Below are 13,346 nucleotides of genomic sequence, written 5' to 3' on the forward strand. Positions count from 1 at the left end.
TTTTTTGTTAACTGAACCACTCCTTGGGAGTTTTAGGGGAAACAAGAAACAGAGGAGATTGTGTTTTTATTTTTTTTAATATTTTATTTTATATAATTCTTACACCATTTTTCATTTTTCCACAACGTATGCATTTTCATTTTGGTTATATTCCCCATACAATTCCCAACCCCCTTATTTTGACCCTAATCCTTCCTCCCCAACAACCCCTTGCCCTATAGTGTGTTTCTGGTTTATAGAGACTGTGCCTTTAAACATTCCTATAAGCTGACTTCATGGCCATGAGAAGATAGATGTGGTTCCAAGATATATTTTACAATTTGGCATTTTGATGTATGAGTTTCAATCCATTGTGCTTGCTCATAGTAAAGAAAGAGCAAGAGCGAGAGAGAGGTTAATTAAATAAAGTTGTGTTGTTAATTTCCAAAATAAAGTTATATTTAACAGTATCTATAGGAAAAGTATAATTTTGTGTATTTTATATAAATTTATATTCTTATCAAACTTCGTATATTTTTCTTTCTTTCAAAGATTTTATTTGTATTTATTGGATCAGTTATATGTGCTATTGTCTCAGATGAATATTTCATACTTGAATATTTTTTGGTGGTTAAAATGCATCTTATGGGGCCTCCCCGGTGGTGCAGTGGTTGAGCGCTGGATTGCGAAGCTGCCCGCAGCTTCTGCAGCGCCAGTTCGATCCCCTGCAGCTGGGCGAGGGTCCCACATGGCGCGCAGACCTCTCCTGCCGCCCGCTGTTCCCCTCAGCAGTGTACTTCGGTCCTTCTGCCTGCTCTGCTCCCCGCTCTGGCTCTGGTGAATTCTCTCACCCTCCCGCACTTCTGACTGTACCCAGTGCTTGTATTAATAAATAAATAAATCTTTAAAAAATGCATCTTAGATCACTTACTATATATAAAAAAATATATATATATATACACAATATATATATATACAATATATACACACAATAAAGGATTTTAATTCATTTGGACTAAACACGAGTAATTCACTTACAACTTCATTATGTGAAACTTAGTGACAATTCTTTTAGAATTCTACATCTTCCCTTAGAATACTTGCTTTTATTTTATTTTTTAAGAGTATGTTTTAACCAATTGGCAAGTGCAACTATGTTGGGTGAGTACGTATGTGCATCCACTAAAGAGTTTTTCAGTCTGAGAACTTTTATTGTTTTTTTAATTTTTTGTGGGTTTAAGTACCATTTTTTTTATGTTTATTACCCCCCCCCCAACTAAAGCACTGGTGCCCATAGCAATCCCCTCTACCCTTTCTAACATTCCTTCTGTTAACCATCATTTTCTTTGTGCTGAGTTCAATTTTTTTCTGTTGTTTGTGTATAATTTTTTTGGTATTTATAATTCACAGATGAGTGACACCATCCAAAATGTTTCACTTTTTGACTTATTTCACTCAACATAATCACCTCAAGGTCCATCCATTTTGTCCCAAGTGACACCTTTTCATTTTTCTTCATAGACTATTCACAGTAATATTCCATGAATATATGCTTTGTGGTTTCTCTCTCCACTCATCTGTTGAAGGGTACTTGGGCTGGCTGAATGATTTGGCAATTGTTAACAATTTGCCATGTACGTAAGTGTGGATAGATCTTTTCATATTAGAGCTTTTGTTATTTGGATAAATACCTAATAGTGGTATTGCTGAGTTAAATGGAATTTCCATTTTTATTATCTTGAGAAATCTCCATTCTGTTTTCCACAGGGGCTCTACCAGTTTGCATTGCCACCAACAGTAGATGAAAATTATTTTTTCATAAAAACCTCACTAACATTAACTAAATTAACATTAGTTAATTTCTATTTTGTTTTTCAATATTGGTCATTTTCACAGGGATTAAGTTGTATTTCAGTGTGGTTTTAATTTGCATTTCTCTCAAAGTAAGTGATGTTGAACATTTTTTAAATATGCCTATAGGCCATCTGAATGTTTTTAGAGCAGTGTCTATTGAGGTCCTTTGCCTCACTTTTAATAGTTGATATATATGAGTTACATATAGTACCATAAAATGTTAGGACCTGAAAAATAACTAGATCATATTCTTTCCAAATTTTCTAATTTTACAGCTTCCTAGACCTGCTAAACAACTCACTGTACTCACAATATTAGTTATAATCAGAATTGGGACTTAGAACTCACCCATTTCTGACACCCATTTCTAAACGGATCCCTTTTATTGAGTCACACTATAGCATGTGACTTCTACAAATTGAAAACTGCTGTCATTACATAGTGGCATAAATTAAATATGTTTCATTTTGTTTTCCAGGGTCAAAGTATTTTTGGGATCGATGTTATTGAAACACCAGAAGGAGACAAGATGCCACAACTGATTGTTCAAAAGGAGTTAGATAGGGAAGAGAAGGATACATATGTAATGAAAGTAAAGGTCGAAGATGGTGGCTTTCCTCAAAGATCCAGTACTGCTATTTTGCAAGTAAGTGTTGCTGATACAAATGACAACCATCCAGTCTTCAAGGAGAATGAGATTGAAATCAGTATACCAGAAAATGTTCCTGTAGGTACTTCAGTGACACAACTCCATGCCACAGATGCAGACATTGGTGAAAATGCCAAGATTCATTTCTATTTCAGTAATCTAGTCTCCAGCATTGCCAAGAGGCTATTTCATCTCAACAGTACCACCGGACTTATCACAATCAAAGAACCACTGGATAGGGAGGAATCACCAAACCACAAGTTACTGGTTTTGGCAAGTGATGGTGGATTGATGCCAGCAAGAGCAATTGTTCTAGTAAATGTTACAGATGTCAATGATAATGTTCCATCAATTGATATAAGATACATCATCAATCCAGTCAATGGCACTGTGGTTCTTTCAGAAAATGCTCCACTCAACACCAAAATTGCTCTTATAACTGTGACAGATAAGGATGCTGACCATAACAGTAGAGTCACATGTTTCACAGATCATGAAGTCCCTTTCAGATTAAGGCCAGTATTCAGTAATCAGTTCCTTCTGGAGACCGCTGCATATCTTGACTATGAGTCTACAAGAGAATATGCCATTAAGATACTGGCTGCAGATGCTGGCAAACCTCCTTTGAATCAGTCATCCATGCTTCTTGTCAAAGTGAAAGATGAAAATGACAATGCTCCAGTTTTTACTCAGCCCTTCATAAGTCTCTCTGTTCCTGAGAATAACGCTCCTGGCACCCAGTTGACTAAAATAAGTGCAACAGATGCAGACAGTGGGCATAATGCTGAGATCAGTTACTTGCTAGGTGTTGATGCTCCATCTGAATTCAACCTGGATCATCAAACAGGCATTCTGACTGCAGTGAAGAAAATGGATAGAGAAAAACAAGAAAAATATTCTTTCACAGTTCTGGCAAAAGATAATGGGATGCCACCCTTAATGACCAATGCCACGGTCTTAGTAACTATTCTTGATCAGAATGACAACAGTCCAATTTTTACTCACAATGAGTACAACTTTTATGTCACAGAAAATCTTCCAAGACATGGCACGGTAGGTCTAATCACTGTAACTGATCCTGATTATGGGGAAAATTCTGCAGTCACGCTCTCCATTTTAGATGTGAATGATGAATTTACCATTGATCCACAGACTGGTGTCATCCGACCAAATATTTCATTTGATAGAGAAAAGCAAGAATCTTATACTTTCTATGTAAAGGCGGAAGATGGTGGTAGAATACCACATTCTTCAACTGCCAAAGTAACTATAAATGTGGTTGATGTAAATGATAACAAACCAGTTTTTGTTGTCCCTTCTTCTAACTACTCCTATGAATTAGTTCTACCATCCACTATTCCAGGCACAGTGGTCTTTACTGTAGTTGCTATTGACAATGATACTGGCATGAATGCAGAGCTACGTTACAGCATTGTAGGAGGAAACACAAAAGGTCTGTTTATAATTGACCAAACAACAGGCAACATTACTTTGAAGGAGAAATGTGTTGTTGCAGACCTTGGTTTACACAGGCTGGTAGTCAAAGTTAAGGACTTAGGACAACCTGATTCTCTCTTCAGTGTTGTGTTTGTTAATCTATACGTGAATGAGTCGGTGACCAATGCTTCATTGATTCATGAACTGGTGCACAAAAACATAAGAACACCAGTCACCCAAAATATTGAGACGGCTGATGCATCTTCACCAACCAGTGACTATGTCAAGATCATGGTTGCCATTGTTGCTGGTACCATAACTGTCATCCTTGTCATTTTCATAACGGCTGTAGTACGATGCCGGCAATCACCACACCTTAAGGCTGCTCAGAAAAACAAACAGAATTCTGAATGGGTTACTCCTAATCCAGAAAACAGACAGATGATAATGATGATGAAGAAGAAGAAAAAGAAGAAGAAGAAGAAAAAGAAGAAGAGGAAACATGTCCCTAAGAATTTGTTGCTTAATTTTGTCACTATTGAAGAGACTAAGACAGACGATATCGACAATGATGGAAACAGTGTCACACTAGACCTCCCCATTGAACTGAAAGAACAAACCATGGGCAAGTACAACTGGGACACTACACCTACTACTTTCAAGCCTGATAGTCCTGATTTGGCCCAGCACTACAAATCTGCCTCTCCACAGCCTACTTTCCAGATACAGCCTGAAACTCCCCTAAATTCAAAGCACCACATTATCCAGGAACTTCCTCTTGATAACACCTTTGTGGCTTGTGATTCTGTCTCTAAGTGTTCCTCCAGCAGTTCTGATCCCTACAGCATTTCTGAATGCAGCTATCCAGTGATAACTTTCAAGACCCCTGTGTCTGTACACACCAAACTGGTAGGTAATCCAAGTTTCCAACTAAACTTTCTAACTTTTTAAAAAATTATTTCTTGTTGAAGTAAAGTTTTACAGAATCTATTAAATTCATCAAATGATTAAAAGAATCAATCATATTCTGTAGATGTATCCAAAAATATATATATGGATTTGTTTAGAAAATAAAAAAAAAGTAACTCCTGATTGTAGGAAAATTGGATGTATAATGATGATTATAATAGAGGCAATTTTGTCTGTACATAGCATTATTACACTTCTTGTTAAAGATTATTCCAGAAAACTCCAAAATAAAGGGTCTTAGCACTGCCCTAAATACCACTGTGTGCATGAGAATCAGAGCAATTGGGGCTAGATGAATCACAGTAAAGTTTTTTTAGAATCTGATAAGCAGGCCTTAATACTTAATGGTGTTGGAAAAATTTTGTCTGCCCAAGATAACTAGTCAAGATAACCTCCACAACCATGATGTTCCCAAAACCCACCAAGAAAAGTGTCATTTGTAGATTAGAACTCACCATTATTCTGGTTCATAGAAGCTATATTCACACAATGTAACAAGAATGACTTTAGAAAAATGAAAGCGTACTACTCACCCGCATCTTCAAACCAGAGAATGAAATATATATGAGATCTCTATTTTAGACATCCATTTGAGAATTTGCATAGTTATGCAAGGTATTGTGTGCCCTTTGGGAGACATGCTTAAGAGAAAATAACTTGGAAAATGAAATATGTTTGCTTTCTCTAAAGGTCATAAAGGAAAACATGGGCATATTAATATCAAAGTAATCAGTGCACAATAATTAGAAACCCACTAGATTTATGTAAACAAGAGTTGATACAGTACTTTTAATCTTTATTCTGTCAAAAAGGAATTTTAAAATATCTAGACATTTATAAGTGAAATGACTTAAGTATGGCTCTTTCCTTAATAAAGTCAAGTGATAGAATTCATGTAAATTTTTTTCTTTTGATTCCATGACACATATTGACTTTATTATTTTATTTGTGTTCTTAAAAAAGCTTCTTCTCAATTTCAGTGAATACATTTTTTTATGGAAGCGTATTCAGGTTTAATCAAATGGAAGCAATGTGAAAGTAAAAAAAAGGTTTCTCACACCAAAGTTAGAACTATTGAAGTTTTTAAGGATTCTAAATAACACTGAAAATAAGTTACCATAATTTAGGAAATGGTTTTAAGAATTGAAGTCATTCAAGAATATTCATAGGTAAATTATACAAAAACATTAACATTTAATCACACAGTAAAGGTAAGCTACTAACTCAGTTGTGGTTGAATTTTGTTACAATATGTCGACAATTATGCTACTGCAAATAGTAAAATGGAATTATAGTCTATGCAAAGAGTGAGTTGCACTTTGAGTTTGGAAGGCAGTGGTTATTTCTAAAGTTTGAACGAGTTCCATGTTTGCCTATGGGCAAATCTTAGATAACTAACAGTTCCTTGGAGTGTGCTTGGGTTTATATTTAACCATTCAAAGGGTCTTTTCATTTTTTATTTTTATTGCTCTTATTCTGTTTATTGGGAAGATATCTCAATAGAAAAATATCCTTTAGGAATAATATTTTATGTTTTTGTGTATCCTACTAGCACTTCCTGAGCTAAATTTGTGACTCGAAAGTATACAAAGAGTAGGGTTTGTGAATTATATTTGTAGATCATCATTTTTAATAAATTGGCTTTAGAAGGTACTTAAAAGAACAAACCCTGGTTTTAACTCTTTCTGAAGGCATGGAAATATTTTATGAGCCTAGACTGCTTGAATATACAATAAGTAGGGGCTTGGATAATGGAAAAAATATTGAAATATTTTCCAAATAATATTTTCCTTTTCTTAAATTTATTTTTTATTTTGTAGTTCTTAAAAAAGTCAATAAAATAATTTCTCTATCATATCATTTTATTTTATTTAAATATCTTTTCCTAGGCTGGGCCTCCCCTGGTGGCTCAGCGGTTGAGGGCTGGGCTGCAAAGCTGCCTGCAGCATCTGCAGTGCCGGTTCGATCCCCAGTAACCGGTGAGGGTCCCACATGGCGCGCAGACCTCTCCTGCCGCCCACTGCTCCCCTCAGCAGTGTATTTCGTCCGTCTGCCTGCTCTGTTCCCCTCTCTGGCTCTGGTGAATTCTCTCACCCTCCCGCGCTTCTGACTGTACCCAATGCTTGTATAAATAAATAAATAAATCTTAAAAAAAAAAGATCTTTTCCTATGCATAGGAAATTGACATTCATGAAACAGACAACATATGAAAAGTAAATGTTAATGTGAATAAGTTATTGACTGTTATTATGGTTTTTATTAGCTGAAAAGGGTATTTTTTGCTTTAATTTTTGGGTTTAATATATTTTATATAATTCTTACATCATTTTTCATTTTTTGCACAATGTATGCATTTTCATTTTGGTTATATTCCCCATACAATTGCACGCCCCTTATTTTGACCCTAATCCCTCCTCTCCTTCCCCCTCCCCCCCGTAGTGTGTCCCTGGTTTATGGTTGCCTGTTGATTTTGATTTTTTCTTTATTATAATTGGTCTTTTTCCTGGTCCCTTATTTAGGTTTTCTAAATTCCTGCTATGAGTGAGACCATCTGGTATTTCTCTTTTTCTTTCTGCTTATTTCACTGAGCATGATGCCTTCCAGCTCCATCCATGTTGCTGCAAATTGCATGAATTTATCCTTTTTGATTGCTGAGTAATATTCCACCATGCGCAATATTCCATACCACATCTTTTTGATCCAGTCATCCATTTTTGGGCATTTCGGTTGTTTCCGTAGCTTAGTTATTGTAAATAGTGCTGCTATAAACATAGGGGTGCAGGTGCCCTTTTGAATTAATGTTTCTGTGTCTTTTGAGTAAATACCTAGGAGTGGAATTGCTGGATCACATGGAAGCTCTATCTTTAGTAGGTTGAGGAATCTGCATACAGCTTTCCATAGTGGTTGGACCAGTTTGCACTCCCACCAGCAGTGCAGGAGAGTTCCTTTTTTCTCCACATCCTCGCCAACATTTCTTGTTGCTAGTTTTTTTAATATGTGCCATTCTCACTGGTGTAAGATGGTATCTCACTGTAGTTTTAATTTGCAATTTCCTGATTACAAGTGATGTTGTACATTTTTTTCATATGCCTGTTGGCCATTTGCATGTCCTCTTTGGAGAAATTTCTTTTTTAGCTGTTCTGCCAATTTTTTGACTGGATTATTTTCTTTGCTTTTGTTGAGTCTCATCAACTCTTTGTAGATTTTTGTCATCAGTCCTTTATCATTAGTGTTGTGTGCAAAAATGTTCTCCCAGTTGGTGGGGTTTCTCTTTGTTTTTGTTATTGTCTCTTTTGCTGTGCAGAAGCTCTTTAATCTGATGTAGTCCCGGCTGTTTAATTTTGCCTTTACTATCACTGCTTTGGGTGATGTGTCTGTAAATATGTTTTTGAAGTGCATGCCACGTAGTGTTTCTCCTGTATTTCCTTCTATATATTTTATGGTTTCAGGTCTTATGTCTAGTTCTTTAATCAATTTTGAGTTGGTTTTTGTGCATGGTGTGAGGTAGTAGTCAAGCTTCTTTCTTTTGCATGTAGAGACCTAGTTTTCCCAGCACCATTTATTGAACAAACTGAAAAGAATATTTAGAATTGGTGAGTTCTCAAATGACTTGTTCTATTTTTTACATCTTAAAAAACAGGTAAATTTTATTTTTGTCATTTCATCACAATTCTTTCAGATTAGTTATTAAATATCTTCTGGATGAGAATTGGTGAACTCAGGCAGAATAATGATACTAAAAAATAATTAAAGTTTTACATTTTGTGCTGCATTTGTAATGATTGTCACCATTTTTATATATTCTTCAATTTCTTTTTTTTAAGATTTATTCATTTATTTATACAAGCACTGGGTACAGTCAGAAGCGCAGGAGGGTGAGAGAATTCACCAGAGCCAGAGCAGGGAGCAGAGCAGGCAGAAAGACCCAAGTACACTGCTGAGGGGAGCAGCGGGCAGCAGGAGAGGTCTGGGCACCAAGTGGGACCCTGCTCCGGTGGCCGGGGAGCAGCCGGGGATCGAAGCGGCGCTACAGAGGCTGCAAGCAGCTTCGCAACCCAGCGCTCAACCGCTGCGCCACGGGGGAGGCCCTCAATTTCTTATTAATGCTAGGAGAGACATCATATATTCACTGATGTTGCAGAATGCTAACAAGAAAAGGGAGCACTGAAAGATAATTCATGCATTTAAGAATTTATATACAGTTGGTGTCTCTCTAAAAACGATATATCAGGGCCTCCCCGGTGGCACAGTGGTTGAGTGATGGGTTGCGAAGCTTCCCGCAGCCTCTACAGCGCAGGTTCGATCCCCGGCTGCTCCCCGGACACCAGGGGAGGGTCCCGCATGGTGTGCAGACCTCTCCTGCCGCCCCCTGCTCCCCTCAGCAGTGTACTTCGGTCCTTCTGCCTGTTCTGCTTCCTGCTCTGGCTCTGGTGAATTCTCTCACCCTCCAGCGCTTCTGACTGTACCCAGTGCTTGCATAAATAAATAAATAGGGCCTCCCCGGTGGCGCAGCGGTTGAGCGCTGGGTTGTGAAGCTGCCCGCGGCCTCTGCAGCGCCAGTTCGATCCCCGGCTGCTCCCCGGCCACCGGAGCAGGGTCCCACATGGCGCGCAGACCTCTCCTGCCGCCCGCTGCTCCCCTCAGCAGTGTACTTGGGTCCTTCTGCCTGCTCTGCTCCCCGCTCTGGCTCTGGTGAATTCTCTCACCCTCCCGCGCCTCTGACTGTACCCAGTGCTTGTATAAATAAATAAATAAATCTTTTAAAAATTAATTAATTAATTAATTAATCTTTAAAAAATAAAATAAAATGAAACAAAAAAGACATATCACACAAAATGGAGAAAAATGCCAGTCAATGTAATAAAAATTCATTGTTCCTTAACAGTGGGATGAAATTTTACTTTTAGCAGAAGGCAGTAATATTCCAATTGAGTTCAAACACAGTGAGAAGTACATTTTCAAAAGGAAGTTTTAAGATTATATTTACATCTAATTCTTTACTCATTTGAATAAAAATATGAAAGAAATGGAATAGTTGTAGTAAGCTATAAGATATGCGTATCACAAGTTTCATGCTTTAAAAAAGGAATCAGATATTTTCTATAGATGTGTTCTGACTGGTGTTCTGGAAAAAATATGGAACATTCATTATATAGAAAAGTATATATGGCATAATGTAATTTATACCTGGGGAATATAATATCCCTCATTGTAGATTTTATGTGCAATCTGGAAGCCCTATCAGTGTATGTTTCAGTAGAAATTAAAAATATGAAATTCAAAAGATAATTATAGTGTTTATCTTTGTTACCATCTTTTAAAATGAACAGAACATTTGGTTGGTATGACTAAATAAACAATAAGTATATTTTGGAATAAGGTTTGATATTGTCACATATGAATCAAGTCTTGCTTAACACAGTTCTCATGTTATCATATTGTAAAGACTATACACTTTAATAGTAAAGACAATGAAAATGAGAGCCCTTTTTTTGAGGACCTTCTGTGTACCAATATGTGTAATATGTGTCTTACAACTGTATTTGTGGTACTTTATTTTCCTCTGCTAACCCCCAACAAGAAAAATCCTAATGAATTTCTGTGATTGGGTATGGCAGAGTCTTGTAGTTACAGAAAGAAGGTAAAAATAACTGTGAAAGTTTTCAACTGTTATTAAGATGAATCATGAATGTAACCATTTAGTAGGTATAATACATTAATTCAAAATATAACAGTAGTCTGAATTAGGTTATAATAGGTTTGATGCTCATTGTTAAATTCAGTAACTTTGATTTTGTAATATGAATTTCACTCATGTGGCATGCTTGGAACTGAGACTCTTAGAACACCACCATCTGATTTTGATAACATGTTATTTTTCTTGTCCTAGACTGATTCCAGGACAATCAACTAATGAAATCTGCAAAGAAATATAAAGCTGTCTAGGAACATCATAATCCCATTCCCCTTCCAAAAAAATTCCAATGATTTGTGATTTCCAAATTTGACTGCATTCATTAATTTTGTGATCTGGATTTCCATTATAAAGGCTAACAGATAAAAACCACTTCAAAAACGAAACCCACTGAACCTTTTGCCAATTTTAGTTGCAACGTTTAAAACTTATGGAAGAAAACATGCAGTATGATAAATGAATTTTATTATGCTGTTTCTCCATTTACTTGCTCCAAATATTAACAACTTGATATGTAATGTTTTCTTGGAGTATAAACTAATGATTAATAGATCAATTATGAAATATGTAAATATTTTTCCTGTCTGATTACTAAAGAGTTTAAACATCATCTCTGGGAGTTTGGAAGTGAACCTGAACTACCCAAATTATCCTGTTAAAAGTATCCAGGACAGAAAATTTTATTTAACAGACTAAGAAACAAACAATAAGAAAACTCACTTTAGTTCATTTTTGAGACTATTCATTAATACAGTATTACTGAGAAAATAAGAATTACCCATCACTCCGCTTAAGTTAGATGATATTAAAATAATTTTACTGTTTTTATGTTGACTGTAACCATGTTGTTCCAGTAATTTATTTATTCATTAATTTTTTATGTTTCCTTTTCCTATAAATGCTTTTTTGTCTGTCAAAATTGGAATGTAAAGTTCTTTATACTCCCTGATATTTTGAAAAAATATATGTATTGATACTTCTTATATTATTAACATAACTCATCCATATGAGAGTAGAACTAGCTGTTTAGATAGGATGTTTTTAGAAGATATTATCTTAACTCTGAAACTTCCTACGGAAATATAAGGTACTAATGTCATTTCTAAATAGATCTGTTTTATTTTTCTGGCATTAATTACTGAATGTATTTTATTGCTTTGGGTAGTTTACCATTTAAAATAAACTCATCTTTCACAATATGTTGATTAATTCAGTTCTTACACAAAAGTAAATGCCTCAAATTAGGTTTACATTATATTTTACCAAGGAAAAAATTTTTTGTCCCAGTTTTATAATATGTGTTTCAAGCTGCTTATGACTTATTAAGACTACTAACAATTTTCTTTAAAAAGCCTGATTCCTTGGGACAAAAAGGGAATGTAAAGAACCCTACAATCATGACATAATATGTGCTTTCTGAATTTTCATTCAAATGTTTCATTGTGTATAATTCATCTTGCAAAGTGTGAATGGGATTTGGTGAATTATGTATTGCATTAAATTAGTGTATTATTTGAAGTGTTCCTTGACGTAAGGATAGTTATGCTCTATTTAGTATGGAAAATTAGTATAATTCTTGGATATTTGCTTTATAGGTTAATATTTCAAGTAGGTTTCTTTTAAAATTTAATGTTCTTGTTTACTCAATACAAAATTCCTTATACCTACAATAATGCTAACCTGGTTCTTTAAGTTTTACTTAGTTAATTATAATGATAGTAAGAGTAACTATTTTGCTGGCAATGAGAAATGACATATAAATTAAAATATTATATTACATATTTATGAACAACTATTACAGAACACACTTAAAATTTACCTTGTGGATGTTACTTATTTAAAACAATTTTATAATAGGGCCTACCCGGTAGCACAAGGCTTAAAGTCTCAGTGCTTTCAAGCTATTGCCAGCTACTGCGACATAAGTTTGATCCCTCTTGAGGGAGCTAACCCACATGGCGCAGCAGACCCCTCCTGTCTTGCTCGGTGCTCCCCTCAGCAGTGTATTTCAGTAGATCTGCCTGTTCTGCTCCCCACTCTGTCTCTGGTGAATCCTCTCACCCCCCTCACCTCTGGCCTGTACCCCAGTTTTTGTATGCATAAATAAATCTTTTTTTAAAAAATAAAACAATTTTATAATTGCTCCAAACATTTCATTTTGATAAATTGAATACTTTTGGTTTCTTCATATCATTCCAAGGAACATGAAAATTGAACCAACTTATACTCCCAAAGTACCCTGTTGATACAAAGTGTAGGAGTTTCCAAACTCTAGTCTTGATTTAATCGTGAATGAAAGAATGAGCCCAAAAAAATGAATTACTGACACAATGTCCCATAATAAACTATTGTGAATTCATGACTATCCGCATATGTAATTATTACATAAATGCATTTTAGATGCTTGCAACATGACCATCTGTGTTTCTCCTTTCCTTCACACTACATGAGCTGAGGGAAAATATCTCATGTTTTTCCTAACATCAGTAATGTTTCCACCTGTGACTGAAATAAAATTCTAATCACTCCTTTGTATACATGAAGATTAAAATATCTCCAAATATTTATCCAGAATCTCTTTGAAGCACATTTTTCAATAGCTGTGAGTTTCATGTTTGGGAAAGATGAAAATGGATACATTATTTTTAAAGCTGTAACTCCGTAACTCAGAATTCACTTTCATGAGAAAGGTACCTCTAAATTGATTTCTTTCCTGTTCTTTGGGACTAAAATATTTTACTGTATAAACCATTCATGGTTGAG

At 35.5% G+C, this 13,346-nt stretch overlaps 1 protein-coding gene across 1 annotated transcript in view; it reads left to right on the top strand.

Moving 5' to 3' along the window:
- Positions 1 to 13,346, top strand: part of PCDH11X (protocadherin 11 X-linked) — a gene marked incomplete at both ends in the record, with an annotated part of 239,886 nt that overhangs the window by 56,616 nt on the left and 169,924 nt on the right. Inside the window, one exon of the mRNA XM_084258947.1 lies at positions 2,312 to 4,828. Within this exon, the coding sequence (XP_084115073.1) occupies positions 2,312 to 4,828 (2,517 nt within the window). The remainder of the gene's footprint in view (positions 1 to 2,311; positions 4,829 to 13,346) is intronic.

The sequence above is a fragment of the Talpa europaea genome, assembly GCF_964194135.1.
Source record: "Talpa europaea genome assembly, chromosome: X".
Lineage (NCBI taxonomy): Eukaryota > Metazoa > Chordata > Mammalia > Eulipotyphla > Talpidae > Talpa > Talpa europaea.